This window comes from Lynx canadensis, chromosome D2, assembly GCF_007474595.2.
Source record: "Lynx canadensis isolate LIC74 chromosome D2, mLynCan4.pri.v2, whole genome shotgun sequence".
NCBI classification, from domain to species: domain Eukaryota; kingdom Metazoa; phylum Chordata; class Mammalia; order Carnivora; family Felidae; genus Lynx; species Lynx canadensis.
The window spans coordinates 26,777,378-26,800,051 of NC_044313.2; the positions used below are offsets into that span (position 1 = coordinate 26,777,378).

The 22,674-nt window shown below is 52.0% G+C and overlaps 2 protein-coding genes across 3 annotated transcripts; one reads left to right on the forward strand and one right to left on the reverse strand.

Moving 5' to 3' along the window:
• Positions 1-222: 222 nt before the first annotated feature.
• MFSD13A (major facilitator superfamily domain containing 13A) lies at positions 223-14,099 on the reverse strand. 2 transcript variants are annotated; one of them, XM_030334591.1, is made up of 9 exons: positions 14,038-14,099; positions 6,656-6,898; positions 6,227-6,309; positions 5,198-5,650; positions 4,923-5,046; positions 4,225-4,321; positions 3,262-3,433; positions 2,995-3,188; positions 223-1,912 (listed from the first exon to the last, which is right to left on the reverse strand). In XM_030334591.1, the coding sequence occupies exons 2-9, from the start codon at positions 6,821-6,823 to the stop codon at positions 1,650-1,652; spliced, it is 1,554 nt and encodes a 517-aa protein (XP_030190451.1). In that variant the 5' UTR covers positions 6,824-6,898; positions 14,038-14,099; the 3' UTR covers positions 223-1,649. The 2 variants fall into 2 exon arrangements, with proteins under 2 accessions (XP_030190451.1, XP_030190452.1); XM_030334592.1 differs by lacking the exon at positions 14,038-14,099 and adding an exon at positions 10,215-10,505.
• Positions 14,100-20,975: 6,876 nt separating this feature from the next.
• Positions 20,976-22,097, forward strand: CD2H10orf95 (chromosome D2 C10orf95 homolog; the record flags this gene model as incomplete). The annotated part of the gene is made up of 1 exon (XM_030334215.1): positions 20,976-22,097. A coding segment is annotated over one exon (621 nt), but the record flags the coding sequence as incomplete, so codon positions are not given.
• Positions 22,098-22,674: the final 577 nt, after the last annotated feature.

Genomic DNA, 22,674 nt, shown 5'->3' on the forward strand with positions numbered 1-22,674 from the left:
CATGAGTGAGACCACCTCGGATGAGGGGAGCAGCTATTGACATCCCTGAAGTCAGAGGCTCTCAAAGCTTCCACATGGATGAGAAGCTCAGGAACTTATTAAAATATAGTTCCTGGGGCCTACACTCAGATATTCTGACTAATCAGTTCTCCATTTGAAACCTGTATACTTGGGGGGGGGGGCGGGTGGCAGGGATTGCCAGGCATTTTACAAACACTAACGTATTTGATCCAACAACCCTACAAAGTGTGTAAGTGTGTAGGTATTTTTATTATCCACCTTGCAGGTGGGGAAATAGAGCCACAGAAAGATTATGTAATTTCCCAGAGCTCTGCTCTTTATTAGCTAGGATATGAACCCAGGCAATACAGCCCTAGAGCCAAAATCTTTAACCACTGTATAGACCTTCAAAAACCATTGGCCTTGAGCAGTAAGTAGTTCCCAATCAAGCCAATTTTGCCTGTGGGACACATTTGGTGATGTCTGGAGACATCTGGTTGTCACAACTGGTAGTGAGATGCTACTGGCATCTAGGAGAGGCCAGGGATGCTGTTATAAATATCCATAACAAAGAACTATCTGGCTCCAAGTATCTCTAGGTTGACAAACACTGGCCTAGAGCACAGGGGCATTAGTCACAGGTGCCCAGTAAAATCACAGAGCTTTCCAAAACCCCAGTGCTCAGGCCATACCCCAGATCCATGAAATCCGAATCTGGAGGAACAGAACTCAAGACCTCAGCATTTTTGAGAGCTCCCAGTGACTCCAGGGTTGGGGACCTCAGTCTTGGAAGCAGCTGCTCTTGCTCACCGTGTCTGGCAGTGGTGTAGAGGAAAGGCACCGGGACATGACCACAGGCCTCCAAGTCATTTTGCTCCCAAATACCCACGCAGATACCAGTCTGCATGCTTTTCCTGCTCCCTCAGTGAAAAATCTGATGAGGGTGCCCTCCCCCATCACCACCACCAACTCATCGGCAGAAGAACGTTCTCAGGGTACTTTTCCTATTAAGTGAGGAATCCTGTTCCCCAGCCCCACCAACCCACTGCTCCCACACACAGCACACACCTCAAGAATGGGAATAGAAATGACTGACTTTAATCAGTCTGCGATGAAATGAGCCTCTTTTAGAGGCCAGGTGGGGGTGGGGAAGCCCTGCAGCAGCTAGGGCACACTCCTTCAGGCACAGCTGAAGCAGACAGCTCAGAGAAACCACTGGAAAGGTGGAGGGAGGGGGCAGTGGGACTCACAGCTTCCCCTGAGTGGGTGAAAGTGGCTTCTGAGACCGCACAAAGCACCGGCCCCAGCCAGGTAGTGGGATAGGCCCCCATGCTGCCCATGCAGCAACCCCGTGTGACCACAGGGCGGCCCTATCCCTTCTTGGTTCTCTTCTTCCTCCAGCCCCAAAGGGGGAAGAGGTCCCTGAGCACATACAGCCCAGCCCTTGCCCAAGCTGGGTCAGACAGCCAAGCAGGAACTTAGACCCCAGTGACGCTCCCGGCTCAGCCTCAGAAACTCCCACTCTGCTATCTGTCCTCCAGGCTGTGCCCCAATAAAGGCACAGCGGCAGATGGGGGGCTGGCAAAAGTGGCTCCTGACCAGGGTGGCAGACGGTGTCATCAGCAGGATGGCCTTGCTGTGCCTGCCTGTCACACCATCTTAACCTCCAGGGTTTGGGCCCGTGATAGGTTCTGGCGCTGGGCTTTGACCATGTGCAGGCGTCTCCCGTGCAGTGTGAACTGGGACCAAGTGAACAGCTGCAGCACAGCACAGGTGATGGGCACCAGCACCAACAGGTAGAAGCAGCCCTGGCGGAGCGTCGGGGCCTGCGCCGGGGGCGGGGCCGGGGGCTCTGGCCATGGCTGAGCACTCCCCATGGGGGCCAGCGGGGGCTGCTGGAAGAGATCGTGACCTAGGACAAGAGAGCATGCAGAAAGAACAAGGTCAGCCCTGGTCTCCTCCAAAGTCCACAGCACAGCGCCACATCTCAAACAACACACGTGTACGTCTAAACCGCAGCTCAATTTCTCCCCAAACTTGCTTCGCCTCTGCTCTTCCCTTCTCGGTGTCTGGTACCACTGTCTACCCAAAACCTCAGTCTTCCTGGGTTCCTCAGTAAACCTCACCACTCCCCAAAAGCCAATCCTTCACTTCCCCCCAATTCCAAAACACATCCGGTACCGGGACACTTTCTTCCGGCCCCCTTGGCACCGCTTGCTCCAAGCTTCCATCGCCTCTGCCACAGCCTCCCCACAACCCACTCCCCACACAGCAGTCAAGGTGAAGTTGAAAAAACATAGATCAGACCACGTCACTCCCCTGCTTAAAACCGTGGCAAATAGAATCTCTTCACAACGAGAATAAAGTCCAAACCCTGTCCTGATTTACAGAGCCCTCTACTTTCCCAGCCTTGTCTCCTAACCACCCCTGATACCTTGGGCCTTTGCACTTGCCTCCCCTTCTGTCTGGGATTCACTGAGATCTTTCAAGACCAAATCCTTGCTCTTCAGTCCACATCCTAGGTGTCATCTCAGAGAGGCCTTCCTGGACCACACTAAAGTAGCTTCTCAGTCCCACTGTCCATTGTACCATTGCTTTTACCACTACCTGCTGTCTTCTCCTTTGGCTGTTGCCTGCCAACCCCATCCCTCCCCCCTGACTAGAATAAAAGTTCCATGATGGCAAGGCCACTGTTATTTCCCTAGAGGACCTGGAGCAACTCTTGGCAGAGAAAGTATTCAATACACATTTGTTGAATGAATGAATGAATGAATGGACGAACGAACGAACGAACTATTGAAAGACTGGAAGATTGGAGACTCAGTTCCTCTACCCACGTAGGGAGAGGCCGAGGAGGAGTGGCCCAGGCACAGCTTCTGTCGGCCAACTGCCATTCTCTCTCCCTTACTGGACCCAGTTTGTCTGCTGGTGTGCCAGGTAAGCTTTGACCCCTGGAGCCTCAAGAGCCCCTGTGCCAGCTCCCAGGGCCCTCACCTGTATAGAAGCAGAGCAGCCAGGTGCCCAGCAGCGGGGCGAAGGTCTGGCCTGGCTTGGTCACCAGGGCCACCATGCCAAAGAGAAGAGCTGAGGCCGCCTGCTTACGGTGGTTCAACACCAGGTCCTCGTCCACCAGGTCAGTGACCACCAGAGTCAACAGCTTACAGGTGCCCTCAGTGAAAACACGGTTACTGCCAGCGGAGAGAGGGGGCGAGAATGAAGGGGTGGAACAGAGGCGTGGGGGTGAGGGAGGGCAGCGCGTACCTGGCAATGAAGAGGCAGAGCAGGCCGGGGCGGTCAGGGCCAGCCAACAGCATGAGCAGGCTCAGGCCCAGCTTGAGCAGGAAGAGCCCCCGCACCACGGCGTAGACACCCCAACGCCGGCACAAGGGCAGGAAGTAGAGGTTGTTGAGGTGGGGAGCGACATAGGAGATGCCTGGGCAGAAAGGGTGCGGCTTTGTCAGGGGCCACTGCCATAGCTTCCACAATTACCCACATCTTGGGGTGCCCCGGGCGGGGGGGGGGGAGGAGGAGGGCTCAGTCATTTGAGCAACCAACTTTGGCTGGGGTCATAATCTCACAGTTCATGGATTTGAGCCCTGTATCGGGCTTTGCACGGACAGCACAGAGCCTGCTTCGGATTCTGTCTTCCTTTCTCTCGGCCCCCTCCCCTGCTCGAGTTTTCTCTTTCTCTCAAAAGTAAACATTAAAAAAATTGTTTTTAATTATCCACATCTTAACGATCAGAATCAGAGTTGGCATTGATTGAACACTGACGACGTGCCAGGCTCTGTGCGAAGAGCTTCACATCCTTTTCTTTAATCCCTACAACTCTTTAGGGTAAGTACTATATTATTCCTACTTTACAGGTGACAAATGGAGGCCCCAAGAGTTTAAATAAAACATACCCAAGGCCACACAGCGAATAAGCAGAGTCAAGAAGCACACCCAAGCCCCTCAGCCTGTAAACCTAGCTGTTAAATAGCTACTGCGGGGGGCACCAAGAGAGCAGCCCTACCCTACTCACATCCGCAACAGCCCCCCCCCCGCCACCCCCCGGCAAACAGGGCCGGGTGGGGGCTGGACATGCAACCCCACAGCGGCCTCTGCCCCCTCTGCTCCCTGCCAGCCAGGCCCGAGCGCAGGAGGGAGTTGTGTCTGCAGCTGGGGGAGGGGTCCTGGGGTGCAAGCTTCAGTTCCTCCAGCCTGCACGAGGCGCCCACTCACCCAACAGGAAGGAGCCCGTGGACAGGGAGATGTGGTCCGACAACAGATGCTCCAGGAAGAGGGGGAAGAAGTTGCTGTTGAAGTGGCAGTGAAACACCTGCAAGCCGACAGGGGCAGTGAGGTGGCCGCTGGGCCGCAGGGCTGGGCAGCAAGGGCACCAGCAGGCTCTATCCTCATATCCCTCCACCAGGAGCATGCCAGAATAAAACCCCAAACCAAATTCCTATTGCTTACCTCATTTTGCTAAAAGGTAGAAGGAATGATAAGATGGTCCACGGAATGATTAAGATTTTTTTACTCTTTAGTTTCAAATACTTGAGTAAAACAAGCTTGACAGTATAAACACCATCTATGTCTAGCCTGGGCTAGCCTCTGCACTGCATGTGTTTTAGCTATGGCACTTAGTGTTTTAAAAAGACTGTCACAGAGTTCCCAAAAGGGCACCCCTTTTTCATATCCTCACTGTGCAGGTGAGGACACCCAGGTCTGCCCCGACAGACCTTCCCAAGATCACACAGGGAGTTAGAAGCTCTGAGGGCGCTGGAATCCAGGCCTCCTAACTATCCGACCTGTGTATCCACTATCAAATTGCCCAGCAGTCCTCACACGAGGCCCAGAACTGCTTTCCCAGCTTTTGAGGAGCCTGTTCCCTCGAGTGGAGCGCGGCCTACCCGTCGGGCGGGGGCCTGTTCCCATACCTGCACCAGGTCCATGCCCACGAACCACAGGAAGTTCCGGTGGCGTGCCAGCTGCTGGAGGTACTGGCCCAAAGTGATGCTGCCTGCTTCCTTGCAGCCCACAAGCAGCTCCTCTCCACACAGGCTACAGGGCAGAGGGGAGTCACCGATGGCCTAATGCTGGGCCAGAGCCATCTGCCACCCCAGGCCAGCCACCCATCAGCCAGGGGACTCAGCGTTGAAATCACACTCAGAAGTGTTGGTGGGAACCAGAAGAGCTGGGCCAGGCCACTCACCCGCCATCTACAGCCAGGGCTGGGCACTCCGGCTCCCTACCGGCTGCCTCAACCCGCCTCCTAAGCAGCCGTGTGGCCCCCACAAAGCCCAGCCCAGAGCCAGTGGCCAGTGCCACGCAGAAGGTGCGGAAGGAAGAGAAGTCTTCCTTGTTCCAGAAGGCATAGGAGGCAAAGACGGAGAGGGAGCCAGCTGCACTGAAGAGGGAGCAGTAGAAGTTGAGGTGGGTACGGTCATGGGCAGAGAGGGCCAGGTCAGCCAGCAAGGCATGATGGTGCAGGTCCACGAGAGTCAGGAAACCATCATAGAGGCACAGGCACAGCAAGAACTGCAGGCCAGCTGGGGCCCAGGGCACCCAGAATGCCAGGAACGACAATGCCAGCAGCGGCCCGTGCCAGCCCAGGGCCCGCACCCGTGCCAGCACCACGGCCCTGGAGGAGAGCCCGGCACCCGACCTGCCAGAGAGAGGAGGAAAGTTGGGAGATGCTTTTACAAACTTGATGAGCCCCAGTTCCCCCCCCTGCCCAGGCCCCAGAGGAAGGACAGAGGCCCAGAGTATGGAACTCACACCAGGGTGGTCCCACTGAGCCCTGAGTCCTCAGCCTCTGATTTAGGAAGCACAACTCTCCAGGGGGTACACTCTCTTGTCTGGTCCCTTGCCAAGCCTGCCAGGGCTGATGGCCAAAGGGTGGTGGGACACCTATTTCTCAGGGTTGGGGGCAGTGGTGGGCCCAAGCAGGATGGGGTAAAGGAATCTGCCAGAAGCAACAGAGAGTGTTTGCTGTACAGCTCCCAGTTCTAAGGACCTGACAAGGCAAGCTGAGGTAAATCTCTTCCCACGTGAGCAAGGCAACAGTTTGTCAAGGCCATTCTCCCACATGGCCAGAGCCTGACTGACCTTGGGAAGGGAGGGGGCCTGGTCAAAAGCTGAAAATGGTTTCCTTTTTCTCTCCCCACCCCAAACACAGACACCCCCTGGGGAGGAGTGGGATGGGACAGGACCCGTTGTGACCCACCCACAGGACACAAACCGGGGCTGGGAGCTGAGGAACTGACGGTCACTCAGCCAACCGAAGAGGGGGTCGTTGAGGCTGTTCCAGAGGAGAAACACCGTCTGTGGGCAGAGAGGAGATGGGGCAGGTGGGCTCCAGGCAACCTCCTCTCCGGAGGTTTCCCCACCCAGCCTGCTCGCCACCCCTCAAGATGAGCACAGCTTTCCTGCCTGCAAACCTCTGCTCAGGTCAGTCCTTCTGCTAAAACCCACTCTACCAGCCACCGCCCCCCATCAAACTCCCACCCATCCAGGGTGAATTTATCCAGCTGATAAATGAACATTTATTAAAGCTCCAGCTCCAGCTTTTCTTGCTGAATTGAGGTGGGCAACCTGGCCAGCCCCAAGCTCCAGACTGGGTGGGACCCAGCCTTGCAATCCGCCTGGCTCCCACCCAGTGCTGGCCTACCTCTCCAACCCAGAAGGCAGTTTTGTTGATCTTGTACACCGAGACAAAGGTGTCCACATAGTAAAGCAGGAACACGTTGTGCAGGACGGAGATGAAGAGGGCCAGGGAGCCATAGACCACAGCCGTGGGCAGGCCCAGCATCCAAGCCTGGAGCCTGCCCAGCCCCATGGCTGCCAGCTCAGCCTCAGCCCCAGGAGCACTGAGGAGTGCTCACAGCCAAGGGCAGTCTAGCCATTCTTGTCCCTGGGGAAGAAGGAGCCCGTTAGCTGCAGGGATCAGAGCCAGCTCTGTTCCCAACCCCAGACCTCTGAGTCACTTAAAAACTCATTTCCACTGGGAGAAAGTTTGTACATCAAACCAAGCTGGGGAATCATCACTGACATCAATGACTGTACAGCTGAAACAGTGCTGGGCTGGATACCACTGAGAGTAACCCAAGAAGACTGATAAAGTCGTGGGAAAAGAAGTGCTGAGCCAGGTCACATGCTAGGGGAGTGTGCTCAGTATCTTCTTTCATCCACACTATCTTATCACACACACCTTCACAATCTGGATGTGATGACTGTGGGCCTGGGCACACAACGTCCCTGTAACCTCAGGCAAGCTACTTGACCTAAGCCTCAGTTTCCTTTTCTGTAAAAGGGCAAAGGGGATGATTATGTCCACTCTGCAGTGGAGGGTAAGGGTCAAGTGAGGTAACTCACAGAAAGCGTTCAATAATGGATAGTGGTGGTATCATGATTATCCTTATAAAATCCCGACAATACAAAAATTATAGCACAATTATGATGTTATTGGAAAGCACCCCCAAGCTCAGATATGTTAAGTAATTTGCCCAATGTCAGACAGCAGAAAAGTGGGAGATTTGACCCCTGACCTGTCTGGTTCCAAACCCTTTTCTGCCACTTGACCTTTCAAATCAGGTTCCTATACACTGTTGGGTAGAATAGAGAAAGTTGCTACGATGTCAGGTTCTGTAGGTATAGAAGAATGATAAGATGTGGCAAGAGTCCACACCTACTCATGCACTTTGATTCTGGAAATTCCACTTCAAGGAACTAGGCCCAAAGGAATACGTACAAAGATGTTCATGGCAGCAACAGTAATACACAGCAAAAAGTTGGACACAGCCCAAGATGCAACAAAGAGACTGGCTCAGCAAGGCCAATGCTCTCCAGAAAAGGCAAGCATGTGGGCCACCTTGACACGTAGGAGAGAAATTCAAGAACATGTTACATGAAAAGAGAGAATAAAGCACAGTGTGGGTTCTTGTCTTCCAACCAGGCTGACTTGTACACAGAGGCGGGAAGGCAAGACTGGCCATGAGTGGGAAGGAAATAAATCAGATTTTTATTGGAGCAGGACTTCTCAAACTGGAACATACTTTCAAGTCACCTGGGTACTTCAAAATGTAGATTTTTGACTCAGGAGGTCTGGGGAGGAATCTGAGATTCTGTATTTCTAAAGGGCACCCAGGTGGCGTTGGGCTACTGGGCCATGACCACACTTTAAGCAGCGAGGCATTAAGTCTGGCTGTCTCTTTTTTTAGATTCAAAGCTGCTGTTCTCTTTTCAGAATAACCCGTGTGTGTTTGTCTGACCCCCCAAAGGGAAGCTATGAGGACTTCCTTCTAACTCCCTGTTGCAAGTTAAATCAATGTCCCCCCAAAAGATATGTTCAAGCCCTAACCCCCGGTACCTGTGTGACTTTATTTGGAAACAGGATCTATGCAGATGTAACCAAGTTGAGATCATAATGAATTCGGTGGGCTCTAATCCAGTGATGGGTATCCTTACAAGGAGAGGGAAATTTGGACACAGAGACAGACACACACAGAAAGAAGATGGCCATGTAAAGACAGGTAGAAATTGGAGTGATACAGACACAAGCCAAGGAACGCCAAGGGCAGCAGGCAACCACCAGGAGCTAGGGAAGAAGCAAGGGAGGATTCTTCCCTAGAGCCTCTGGAGGGAGCACAACCAACCAGAGTTGATTCAGACTGTGAGAGAATAAATTTTAAGCCACCCAGTTTGCAGTAATCTGTTACTGCAGCCCTCTGAAATTTACACATACTCTCAAGGACTATTCCTCTTAGAGCCCTTGTGACCCAAGCCTAAACTCAGGCACATTGATGTGCGCACACACACACATAGCTTCCCATCATGGGAAGCTTCCCATCATGGTCGGGCCCTAGAGAGCCAATTTCAGCCCCAGTCCAACAGTAGTGACCCCCAGGACCTGTCCTTGCCCCATGACCCACTATGGCTCCCCCTCCATGTCCACCCTTCCAGAGCCTCTGCAGTCTGGCTTCTTCCTGCCTCCCAGAGTCTCCAAGTCACCCTCTCCTCTGGCCAGGCCTTTGTCCTTGGTGGTACTCCTGCCAGAAGTGGCCTCCCATCTCCCATCCTTCAAGAGACCACACCATATCCAGACTTTCTCCAGCCCCTCACGGATGTCTCCTGCCGAGACTCTCCTGACTGCCTCGGCTCCAACCTGTGGGTTTCCAAGAGTAGGGCCTGCTTCTTTGCCCGCCCTCTCCCTCAGAGGGCTGGACTCCACCACTCTCTGGTAGAGAAACAGGCCCTGAGGGGAGAATAAGTAAGGAATCCCAGAGGGATCTCTCAGGCTCATTGGAAAATGAGGGCAGTTCATTCAAGAGATCCAACCTGGCGCTCGTCTTTGCCTAGTGGTGGGGAATGAGGGAAGGAAAAGCAGATGGAACAACCTAAAACCAGCCACGTCTGTGAGAATGTCTCCTGAGCTACAGTGATCCTACTTTGGCATCAAAGCCAGAAGATGGCCAGGTAGCCTTTCTCTGGGGCTCTTGAGCCCCTGAAGAAACATTTGTTAGGAAATATTTTTCCCCCCACAGTTTTATTGAGGTATAATTGATACACAATGATCTGCATATATTCAAAGTGTGCAGTGTGATCAGTTTAAACTGTTTACACCTGTGAAACCACTGCCACAATTGACATCATGAACATATCCATCACCCTAAAAGTCTCCCTGGCACTTTCTAAGGAACATAGCAGAAAGAAAACACAGTTGAGGGTCTTGTAAGTCCTGACTCTACCATTTACTTCCTGTGTGACATGGAGCGATTTGCTTAACCTCTCTCTGACTTTCTTCATGTCCAATGTGGGGCCGACTATTGTTAGCAGTCTAGGGGAAATTATTCTAAAGCCCTTAGCACATAAGTGTGGTGAACACTCAAACTTCAGACATTACTGCTATTGAGCCTCTCAGACCTTCCAAACCCACCACACAAGGATGGGGTGAGTGTTTAAGTAGGCTTCATGCCCAGCGCGGAGCTCAACAAAGGGCTTGAACTTCCGACCCTGAGATCAAGACCTGAGCTGAGATCAAGAGTCAGACGCTCAACCAACTGGGCCACCCAGGTGCCCCAAGGATGGACTATTATCTAAAGGTGGTTTTGGGGCTGTGAAGCACAACTTACACCTCTGTTGCTATCCTTAACCCAGGTCACTTTCTCTGATTCCCCAGGGCCTTTCAGAACCCCTTGCCCCCACACACACCCCACCCCACCTCACCTCACCTCCAAAGCCTTTGTCCAAAGGGAGTGAAGGCTCCCAGGCCCCTACCCAGATGTCCAGTGACCTGCCCTGGTTGCTAGAAGGTAAACCTTGCAGGCAAGTCCCCAGCCTCCACCAGCTGGCTTCCTGCTGAAATGGCAGAAGAAAACCTCAGAGGGGGTTGAAGTGGGAGGGAAGGGTGTGACTTTTGCCATCAGAAGAGGCAGAGTTTAAATCCCAAATGCACTTCCTACTAAGAATGTAACCTCAGGCAAGTCACTTAACCTGTCTGAGCCTAGGTTTCCTCGTGTGTAGGATGTGAATAATAATACCCATCCTTTTTTTTTTTTTTAAACATTTTTTTTCATTTTTGAGAGAGACAGAGACAGAGCACGAGCAGGGGAGGGGCAGAGAGAGAGGGAGACACAGAATGCAAAGCAGGCCCCAGGCTCTGAGCTGTCAGCACAGAGCCTGACGTGGGGCTCCAACCCACGAACCGTGAGATCATGACCTGAGCTGAAGTCAGACACTAAACCAACTGAGCCACCCAAGTGTCCCATAATACCCATCCTTTAAAGGAATGCAGGAAGGATTAAACTAATGTCCAGAAGCCCAGAGCACTGTTACATGGAAGATGTTTAGAAACTGGCTTTTTCTTGGGCTCACTCATAAAAGATCGGAGTAGGAGCAGGGGAATATCCTGGTAATCCAGTCCCTTCTCATGGTAAGGCAATTTGAGAGAAAAGACAGGGCACACAAGGGTAAATCAAAAGAGAGAATCTAGGGGCACCTGGGTGGCTCAGTGGGTTAAGTGCCCGAATCGAGTTCGGGTCAGGTTATGATCTCATGGTTCGTAAGGTAGAGCCCCTTGTCCTGCTGGGATTCATTCTCTCATTCTCTCTCTCTCTCAAAATAAATAAACTTAAAAAAAAAAAAAAGGTTAAGAAAAAGAGAGTCCACAAGTAGCAGGAATGCATGCAAAATTCAGGAGTGCCAGACACAAACCTGCGCCACAGGCCAAAGCCGGAGGCAAAACAACCTGTCCAGATAAGCCTCTGCCTGGGAGAGGAGCTGGGGAAGGAGTGTCCAGGGTCCCTCCAGCAGTTTCTCTTCCGGATTCTGCTCCTCCCCCAGGAAACACCTTCTCCTACTCACCCTTCCCACCCTCAATACGCCCCAGCAGAGAACAAGAGCTCAGCCTCTCCAGGGGAGGAACAGCTTGGAACCCACACCAGCTCAGGTGCATAACCCAGGGGAAATATCCTGTAACCAACTCCACCCCTACCTTGGCACCTGGCAGGAGAGCCTGTTGGAGGCCCCCAGAGCCTACCCCCTCCCCCCGCCCCCTGCTGGTAATGGTGCCAGTTATGTGGCTTTGAGCCAGCCTCTTCTCCCTAGTGCCCGGTCTCCTAATCTATAAAGGTGGGATGATAATGCCAGCCTCTCGGATTGCTGAGGGGCTGAAATGCAAAAACGCACCAAGCACAGAACCTGGCACATACAAGTTCCTCAATAAATAGTAGCTACTGTTACTCTTTTTCATATCTCTGCTGTCTGGTTTCTTGGTCTTTCTAGCACCCAGCACTGATGCCTCTTGCTGCCATCCCTCAAATTCATCTTTTAAATGCCACCTCCGCACCTTTGTTCATGCTGTTGCTTCCACCTAAAATACCCAAGATGTAACTACATATCATTGCTCAGGCATCTGGGTATGCCTGGCTTTTACATCCATCATCAAGAATCCTTACAACTCTTGTTACGATTCCCATCTCCTAAGTGAAGAAACCAAGGCTCTGAAGGTTAAATAACTGGCCCCAAATCACAAAGCTATTAGGTGCTGGAGCAAAGATTCACAACAGGTGTTTTTGACTAGAAAATCTCAGCATTTCTCAAGTCACTGTGCCCAACCCCACCACCATCTTATGAAACTCTGCTGATTCAAGGCCTAGTTCAGTGACATGGCCTTCCTGAGTACACCTACTCACGTGTTCTCTCCCTTTTCAGGTCCCTTGGCTTCTTCATCAGGCTCCAAATACCTCCTGTGCCCTCCTCCAGTACCTAAGCTCCTTAAGAGCAGGGCCAGGTCAGACCCGTTTTCTACTCCCTGCCCCCACCAGGCTTCTTCACCACACAGCAGGTACTCAATTAATACCTGCTAGGTCAATTTGCCCCAAACAGGCTGATATGGGCATCCCCAGCACTAGGGAAGAGTAGCAGCCATAGGAGTGCCACTCCCAAATCCCACTGTACCCCTCAGCTCTGCCTGGCTGTGGGAGTCAGAAAAAGGCAACCTGGGGAGCTGTGATGTACCCTGCTGAATAAAACATGTACAGCAAGGCAACTGGTGCACAAAGAGGAATAGGGATAACAAAAAGTAACATTTATTCATCTCGTACCATGTGTTAAGAAAGCAGATACAATATGGAAAGGGAGCTCAGAGCAAGCAGGCAGAAGAAAGACACCAGATCAGGAAGGGTTTTGCAGACTACACACAAGATTCTATCCTGAGGACAATGGGGTGGGGGACACGAGGGGGGGGGGGTTAGGTGACAGAACCAGATCCGTTTGGAAGGAATCCCATAGCATAAAAACTCTCCCCTCTTGACCCATCGGGCCTCTGGAGAGAAAGAACTAGAAAGGCGGAAATCGTAGCATCTCCCTGATTTCTGAAACTTTATCAGGCCTATAGTGGGTAGGGGGCTGGTGGATTTTGTGGAGGAAACCAAGAATGCCAGACTGGGACCCTAGAGTGAGGGGCGTGGGGAGGATGGGTGTTGATTCCCTCCAAAAGGCCTACTGACTGTAGGCAAAGCAGTTTAATGCAGAGGGAAAAGGCCACTGACAAGCATAATTTAGAGTTAGGAGCCCTGAGTCAAGTTTGAACATTATCACTACTAACTACCTGAGTTTATTCCTACATCTGTGAAGCAGGAGAAAACAATTCCATTCTCTACCTGTCCTCAGGGTATCAAATGAAATTGAAAGGTGTAATTCCCTGTGCAAATATTAGGTGTCCTTTTCTCAACAAGCAGCTGACCTCTGAATTATCTGCTGCATTTTCTGTTTCACAACCACCTTGCCTCCTTGCCCAGTCTTCTCAGAGCAGGGTCCAGGCCTGGCAGGAGGACCTCCCCTGGGGGTGGGGGGGACACCCTCCATTCCAAATACTCATGGGCCTATTCTCCTCACTCTGGAAATGAACTTTCTACTTACTGGGGGAGGGACCTTCCTCCTCTCCCTCCCCAACAAGTAACTACAGCAGCACTGGATGGTCAGCGACTTCACCCTAGGACCACCTGTCCCCACCAAGCCCTGAGTAGTCTGGGCTACCCAGAAGCTCTTTACTCAACAGCTGGCATGCTGCCGCTGAAACATGTGGTTCTCCAGCCCATCTGTACATTAAAATCACCTGAGGAGCTGCTTAATATCGAGGTCCAGGCCTCACTCCTGACCAATTTAATCGGAATTTCCAGGGATGGGGCCCAGCATCAGTGTTCTTTTAAAGCTCCCCAAGTGGTTCTACTATGGAAGCAAGGTTAAGGGCCATTATGTTAATGAAATGGATCCCAAGCCTGATGCATCCCGCGACCTCAGCTCCCCCCCGCCCCGGGGGGGCCCTTCTGCAAAGATGCCACCCTCACCCCCTTGAGCCCAAGCTTCTCCCACCCTGACCCGGGGGCTCTCCCATCCCACAACCTCATCACTTCAGGGACCCCCGCAGACAGCTCCCAGGACTCCCAGAGCAGAGAGCATTCCTGTCCCCCTCGGGTCCGTTCTTTGTGTGTAACCGGCCCCCAGTCCGGCCCGCTCCTGCCCCCGCGCCCGGGCCACGGGAGAGCCCCTCACCGCAATCGTGGCAGGCGAAGCCTAATCCTGCGGCTGCCTGGAGCCAGGTGCGAGCCAGTGCGCCTGCGCATTCCCCGCCGGAGGCTTCCCCAGCCTCTCCCTCCGCCCCCGCCCGGCGATTGGCTCCGTGCGGCTCCCGGGACCGCGCCCCGGCAGGTGCCCGCGCCCGAGGCTGCCGCCGCCATATTGTCACGGGCGCTTACCCTTAGGGACCGAAAAGAAACGTGGACGCTGGCCAGAAGAGCAGTTGGCCTGGGTTCCTGACGCTTCACCCCTTCTCTTTCAACTCTGTGAAAGCTTAAAGCCAATTTCAGTTCAAATCAATAAGGCTTTTCTGAGCGCTCCCCCTTCTCTCCCCCGTCCTTCCTTAGTATTAATTCACAGAATGGAGAGCACAGCACCTTCCTACAGGCCTTGTGATCTGCCTAGACGCACAGCTAGGCAGGTGAAGAGATGGCAGTGGCACGACCTGGGACTTCCTGACGCTGGATTGTGAGCCCCTCAGGAGTAGACGGTCCCAGCTTAATGTATGGGCACCGGGGCTCAGGCCACAGATGCCAGGCCCGGAGAGAGCAACCTTACAGCCCAACTATTTCGTATTAAAAATAGTAATGATAAGGGCGCCTGGGTTGCTCGGTTGGTTGGGTTCTACTCTTGATTTCGGCTCAGGTCATGGTCTCCTTGTTCGTGGCCCCAGGACAGGCTCTGCGCTCCACAGCGTGGACCCTGCTTGAGATGTCTCTCTCTCCTTCTGTCTCTGTTCCTGCCCTACTTGTGCTTTCTCTCGTTCGGTCTCAAAATAGATAACTTAAAAAAAAAATTTTTTTTTTGATAGTAATGATAAATATAAGGTGTAACTGAGCTCTCACTATGTGCCCTATACTGTGTTAAGCCCTCTACACGCATTATGCTGTTGAGTCCTCACATCCCTGGCAGATAGGTGATATATCCCCACTTGACAGATGAGGAAATAGGTTTAGAGAGATTCAATGACTTTCATACAAGCAAGAGGCCCAGACCAACTGGAACCCAGCTCTCCTGACTCTCAGAACATGAGTCTTTCCTCTTCCTACCACTGCCCAGGCCCTAAAGTCAAGTTTTGTTTTGCTCAGTCCAGTCTGGTGAGGATGTCTCATGTCTTCTCCCAATAAACCTATAAGCCTCATTAGGTTTCCAGGCAATCAAACAGCACACACTTCAGACCTACTGTTTTCCAATGGAGCAATGCGCCTGGCCTTTAGCTTCTGGGGGACCTGGGGCTAGTCCCCTAGCTCCATTTCTTTAAGGGACCCCACCTTTGTGAGCCTCTGTTTATGCCTTATAGGGATTTTGTAGGCATTAAATGTGAAGTGGGAGTGTTAGTGTTTTGCAGGCTTTTGGCTTGTCAACAGCCTTGATGGTTGTCAACAGGAAAATCGTCCAATTCCTCCTGCCTGACAACCTGGCAAAGGGCCCACCGACAGCAAATGGTCCAACAAAAGAGCCCTGGAGTGCAGGGATTAGAGTCTGTCCAACCAGTTCCTGTGGAGCCCCAGGGGTCCCATGAACTTTGCTCCCAGCATCCACCTCTCACCAATCTGTCTCATTTCCCTCCTCCTAATCCTGCCCTTCAAACCTCCTATCTATTCCCTAAGCCACACAAATCATCTCTCCAAGCAATTTCTGGAACCCATTCTGTTCCAGAAAGCCCTCATGAGCAAAAGGAAGGTGACCATTATTCCCCCAGCCCAAACCCATACCCCCATCTGTGCTTTCCTGGCTGAGAATACAAGGCAGCATTCATCATGGTGTCTGGCACACTAGAGCCTCCATAAATTGACCGAAAGGATTCCCTTTTCTATCTCAGACCAGCATGTGTCTTTGTTGCAAAGCAACCCTGACTCTTCACTTAGCCCTCCCTGGTGTCCAGTGGGGAAAACAGGGGACCGGAAGGGCTGCCAAGGGGCCAGAACTTAATGTGACCCAATACGAAAATCTTGGCCCTCATGTTGCACTTAATGTCCCACAGTTACACTGAGGTTTCTCATCCCTCTGATTTATAGACGATGCAACCAGTTACTCTCTTGTGTCAGCACTGGGACTGGGTCTTGTAATTATCTCTGATTTCCCTTCCTGGTTGCCAACCGGAGCTAACTGGGAGGTGACATAGGGATGCAACTAGGGAGTCACAGCATCTCCCTGAATTCTTGAGTCTTATCAGAGTCCTTGAATTGTGGGACAAATAGATATATAAACACTCTCTCTCCTGGAAATTCTGTCCTCCCTTGGCTTCTGACTTCTCTGATCTATGGTCCATCATGTTCTCAGCCCTATCTCTCTTCCTCAGGTCCCCTTCCCTGGGTCACTTTTCCCCCCGAGGCTTTCTGAAAGTGGAGGGCAGATCCTCAAGTTTCCATTTTCAAAACTCTTTTCATTTATTCTCTCCGACTTGCAGGCCAGGGTAAAAGGGACTTCAAAAACAAGATTGCTGCCTTCAAAAGGCAGCAAAAGTGGAACCCAACAAATTGGCAGCCATGACGACAAAGTGAGGTGTGGGCCAGGAAGCAGCTGTTCCGGTCCTTCAACTACTATTTTTCCCTCCACGACTACCCCACCTCCCATCTCCAGCCCGAATACAAAACTGCCGACAGGACAGCTCCCCAAATGAAACCACCTGACTGCATCATTGCCTTAACTTCCAATCACCCACTAGGTTTTTTTTTTTGGTTGTTGTTTTGTTCTTGTTTTTAATCTCCTGGCTTGCCTTGATTATTCTCCCAGACCACCAAGCCAAAAACATGTGCATCCACCCCTATTCTACCCTTTCCACCCAGGCAACTATATGGGATCAACTCTAGGTGAATCTCCTCCCCTCTCTTTCCAACCCGTTCTCCTGTTTGGGTGTCAGTTTCCTGGGCTAGTGTGAGAACCTCCTCCGCAACTGGCTTCCAGCCTCTCTCACCAAACCATCCTCTACTTTGCCCACAAGACAGCCTCTGAGCATGCGGTTCGCTGATCAAAAACCTCTCAGGGCGCTGTATTTTGAAATTTTTCATAAAATGCTGGGGAAAACACTCAGGGTGTATTGCTGATGCAAGCATCAGAAGATTCCACTCCACAGTGTGAGAACCCAAACTTTTACTTTTCTAAAGGACTTAGGTGACGGTGCTTTGTAATTAAAATAAAAGCCTATTTCATTATGTCTTCTGTAATTAAATTTATATAAAGGAAACACAACTGGCTATGTGGGGAAAGAAAAAATAAGACTCCACTCAAACCAGATTAAGCAAGAAAGGAATTTATTGGGGAGGGGGGGCATAAGGAGGAGGCATTGGATGAAGGTAGTCCAAGGTACAAAATCCAGTTAAATACTAGGGATGTAGTGCACAACATGATTATAATGAACACTGCTGTTACGCTGTATGGTATATATTTGAAAATTGTTAAGAGAGTAGATCCTAAGAGTTCTCATCACATGGAAAAAGATGTTTCTTCTCTATAAAATTGATGGATATTAACTAACTTCATGTGGTAACCATTTCACAATATATATAAGTTTAACCTTTATGCTGTACACCTTAAACCTATACAGTGGGGTATGTAAATTATATCTCAATAAAACTAAATGGGAAAAAAAGAATTTATTGGTTCATGTAACTTGATTTTTTTTAAATTTTTTTTAATGTTTATTTATTATTGAGAGACAGAGAGAGGCAGAGCGTGAGCAGGGGAGGGGCAGAGAGAGAGGGAGACACAGAATCTGAAGCAGGCTCCAGGCTCTGAGCTGTCAGCACAGAGCTCCATGTGCGGCTCGAACTCACAAACTGTGAGATCATGACCTGAGCTGAAGTCGGACGCTTAACCAACTGAGCCCCCAGGTGCCCCGGTTCATGTAACTTTAAAGTCCAGGGTTCAAATGATGACATCAGGACTGATTTCTCTGTCCCTTGGTTCCACTTCTGTGGCGCCATGCTCAGCCTTACCTCTCCACCCAGACTGCAATACTTTCAGATTTCCATCCAGGGGAAAGAGAGCACTTCCCTCCACCCCAAGACAACAAGTCCTGGGCCTGGCTCCCACTGACACCAAACTGAGTCACTTGGCTACTCTAAACCAATCCCTAGGGCCAGAGGGATGGCAGGTGCAATTGATCTTGCCATAAATCATCCCTAACTTTAAGGACAGAATCGAGCCAACTCCCCCCAGAGCCACTTTACTGCGTAGATTATGGCACTGAACCCCAAAAACCTAGGAGCTGTTACTGGAGTCAGGGTGAATGAATGTTGAGAAACTCCGTTTGGTCCTTATTTTTCACATTTTGCCTGAACCACCTCCAGACCAGCAGAGGTCTTCAGCAAGCGTGTAGGGACGAATTGTTAAACCACAGGCTTCTCACCCTCCCAAACTCCAACTTGGGCTTGGTCTCACACTTTCCCCACTTCCCACCCAGGTGTGACCAAATCCCCATGTGGGAGCAGGTGGAGAAAGGAGCTAGTCCCATAGGTCCCATCATTGAGCTCCAGGCTGGGGTGAGGTCAGTCTATAGGTAGCGTTGGACATTCCTCAAACACTGAGATTTGGAGAGGGCAAAGCTGTAAATAGGAATGGGGAGGGATATTAATTTCCTATTGACACTGTAACAAATTACTAAAAACTTAGTGGTTTAAAACAATACAAATTTGTTATCTTACAGTTCTGGAGGTTAGAAGTCTGCCTCATTAACTAAAATCAAGGTGTTGGCAGAACTGTGTTCCTTTCTGGAGGCTCTAGGGAAGAATCCATTTCCTTGCCTTTTCGAGTTTCCAAAGGTCAAAAGCTCACGACCCTCTTCCATCTTCAAAGCTAGCAACAGCTGGTTCACCCTCGTCACTCTGACTCTTCTGCCTCCCTCTTCCACATTTAAGGACCCCTGTGATTATATTAGATCCACCTGGATAATCCAGGATAATCTCATTTTAAGGACAGCTAATTAACATTAATACCATCTGCAACCGTAATTCCCCCTTGCCATGCAACATAACATATTCACAGGTTTGCAGGGATTAGGCTGTGGACATAGCGGTGGGACGCCTCTCCCAGCAAAGGCCACTGTGTTCTGAGACCAGTTCTTAGAGTGCACGGAAGGTAAGGCTCCCTTCTTGGAGCTCTGGGATAGGGAGTGTTAGGTAGATAGTCCAGCCCGGTCCCAATAGCTGTCCTCACTAGGCCAATGGCCCAAGTTAAGACTTGAGAAAGCAGCTCACTCAGGAATATAAAAGTGTGACATCACCAGGTGAGTGTAGAATTTCCCAGAGGGCAGCTGGTCTTTGAGGGATGCTGAGAACTTAGAGGACAACCTGTAGGGGTTACTGCTGATGCTGCTTGAGTCAACAGAAGAGGAAGAAGGAAAGTATGATGGCCTCACAGCCCACATCTGGGAGAGGGTATCAGTTTTTAACCATCCAGCAACTACCACCCACCTCACTGGAGAAGAGAGAGGGTGGAGGGCTGTGGCTTGCAGCCAGAGGAGCTTGGAGCTTAGACAGGGTTTCACGCTGCCTGGATGAAACAGTCTGGTTTCACCCAAGCAGCTTCTGGGCTTGGCCTTAGTTGGACTGGGTTCAAAATCCCACTCTATTTAGATGGTGTGAACCTTGGAAAGGTTCTCACCTTCTCTGAGCCTCTAGTTCCTTATCTATTAAATGAAAATGGCATCACCATGTTCTTCACATGGCTATTAAGAATTAGTTCTTGGCGGGGGGGGGGGGGGGGCACGTGGGTTGTTCAGTCAGTTAAGGGTCTGACTCTTGGTATCAGCTCAGGTCTCACTCATGGTCTAGCTGATAAGATTGAGCCCTGCGTCGGACTCTGTGCTGACAGCACAGAGCCTGGTTGGGATTCTCTCCCCCTCTCGCTGCCCCTCCCCACCTCAAAATAAATAAACTTAAAAAATTAAATAATTCTTATGCAACGTTCTAGAGGCGAGGATTATGAGATAGTGTGAAAGAAGCCCCAGCATGGATTAGCAATAAAGCTACGTCTTGAGACAGACATGGGGTTGAATTTTGCCCTTACCATAACTAGTTGTGTGAGTTTGGGCAATATATTTAACCCCAATAAGCCTACATCACTGGGAGTGTTTCCTAGTCATAGAATATGTTTCCTGTGTCCCAAATCCGAGGCAAGCAGCTTCCTATTTAAATGGGGGAAAATATTAGTACCTCCTTCCTAGGGTTGATGTAATCTTATAGATGCTCATAATCAACTTGATTCAGTGCCTGACGTAAGAACTTCACTCAAGTTAGGATAACTCAACCCATTTGGAGGAGCTGGGAGGACGGGATGTGGGGAACAGAGGGCTAACTGATTGCAGATATCCTCAGGGATGTAGGGGTGAGGGCATCCCTAAGCACAGGCCTCTAGGACAGGCCAGTATGAACAGCAGGCTCACCCAGTGTAGGCACAGGCTGGCTGGCTGGCTGGCTTTTGGCCAACAGAATGTGTTTCCCTTTGCCTGGAAACCAGAAGGTGTGGCTGAGGCAGGGCATGGAGAGGAGCCTGCTCTGGACCTCTCTCGTTCCCCAAATGCTGGGGACCAGCTCCCCCCGGGCTGAAGGAGACAAGTTGAGTGGGAAACCACCTGGAAGAACACTTCACGGCCGAAGGTTTGAAAAGGCCTTGGGTCCTTACTGCCTACTGGGTGCCTAGGGTTCAGGCCCAGCCCTGGGACAACAGGTGAGATGGAAGCTGAACGCCTTAGGAAGAGTTCCCCCAAGCCATGATGCGCGGTGCACGGGCTCCTGCTGTGAACTAGAGCCCTGGGTTAACAGGCCCCAGGGACGGGTGGTGGAGCTAGAACAAAGGGTATCCACGCACACTTCCCACCGCAGGTGTGGACCAGGAGCCAGTATAAATGCCCGCTGCCTGAGCTTCAGACCATGTACTCGTACAGCTGCCTGGAGCCCGGAGCGGGCTTCTGGCCTCCGCTGCAGCCCCTCACTTACTCCTACCCGTCCCGCCCTTTGCTGCTGCCCCTCATCCACGCCCACAGCTGCTGCTGCTGCCGGCTTCCGAGCCTGACCGCGGGCGAGTGGCCGGCTCCGCGGGAATACCACTGCTTCCACAGCCAAGGCGCGCCCCTGGCGGCCGCGCCGCCCTCGTGGGCCTTCCCGCAGACCTACGCCGCGGCCCTGCGCCCGCCTTACCCCACGCCCGGCTACCTGGGGCCATTCCTACAGGGGTGCGCGGCGGAGGGGATGGCGGCCGCCCAGCGCAACGCGCCGTGGCCGGAAGGCAGTAGCTTGCAGCTCGAGCTGCGATGGGGCCGCATGGAGCGTGCTCTGGGCCCGCGCCTCCAGCTACCCGACGTGGTGCGGCGGGAGCTGCGGCGGATGTACGGCACGTACCCGCGCACCGACGTGCGCGTCACCTACCGCGGCGGCCAGTTCCTGCTTCAGGCCGCGCCGCGCGTCCCCGAGCCTGAGAACCGTGTGCAGAGGCGCGTGCTTCGGCCGTCCGCCAGCAGCGGCAGCGAAGACAGCAGCCCGGCCGCTGAAGCGGCGGAGCGTAGCCGTCGGAGGAAGAGAAAAGGCCAGAGCTGAGGACGCTGAAGGGTCCGGTGGCCGGCCGGGTGAGCACGCGTGCGGCTCTCCTCCCCTGCGCGCCGCTGCCCACCCGCGACGAGGGAGACCTCCGCGGTGCGCGGGAGCTGGGTGCATCTGTCACTCGCCTTTTTTTTTTTTTTTTTTTTAACCAAAACTGCACGCCTCCCACCTGCTGCATTTCCCTGATTTCTCTCATTTTATTGCTGGATGGCGGGGGGAGGGCGAGAAGATTATCAAGGACATCTCTTCTTGTTTCTCTTCCCTTCCGCTTGGGCTTGGGAAGCCTGGGTTTGGGGTGGAAGAAGGGCCTGGACCCTTTGTTTCGTCTCTCCCTCCTCCCCATCTTAGAAGCCTGCCCTGCACCAAGCCCCCACTTCCCCTTTTTCCTCTCCTCCCTCTACCAAAGCTCCCAGAACTGCCCAAGTTCCTTCCCAAGCTGAGGGCCCACCCATCCGCAGATTGTAGTGAAAAGTAAATAAATGAGTGAAGTCAAGTGTATGCTGCGAGATCACTTTTCTGTTTGGGGTGAGTGCGGGTGTTCCCATTTGTGTATGTGAGCCCTACTTCCCTGCCTCTGGAAGAGCCCGTGTGCCTCCTCATGGGCCGGGCCTACCTCCCTTCTTCAGCAGCTCTTCTCCAGTGTGAGGGACGACACACTCCTAGGCCCTGCAGCCAGCCAGGTGGCCCGCCACCCACGGAGGTATTGCGAGAGCATAAGCTCTTTTCTTGAAGCATGGGTGGTAGGCGCAGCTGAGGAAGGAATGCCTAGGATGTAGATTTAGGGCTGCCACTGACACTCTAGTCATGTAACTAGTCTTTCTGAGCCTCAGTTTCTTCATCTGCAGAAGCATAATATCAACCTAGTCTACCTGAAAAGCTCACTAGGGTTGAAATTTAAGATGAATGTCACTTTTCGTCTCCTAATTCTTGCTAACAGTCTTTAACAGGCTGAATTTGCAGTATTCCAGAAGTTTGCGGGAGGGGTAGGCCACACATCCTATGTGAACTATGGGTCTGGCCAGACTCCACATCTGATGCCCATGCTGTACAAATTTGGCTCCTCATTAAATTGCTT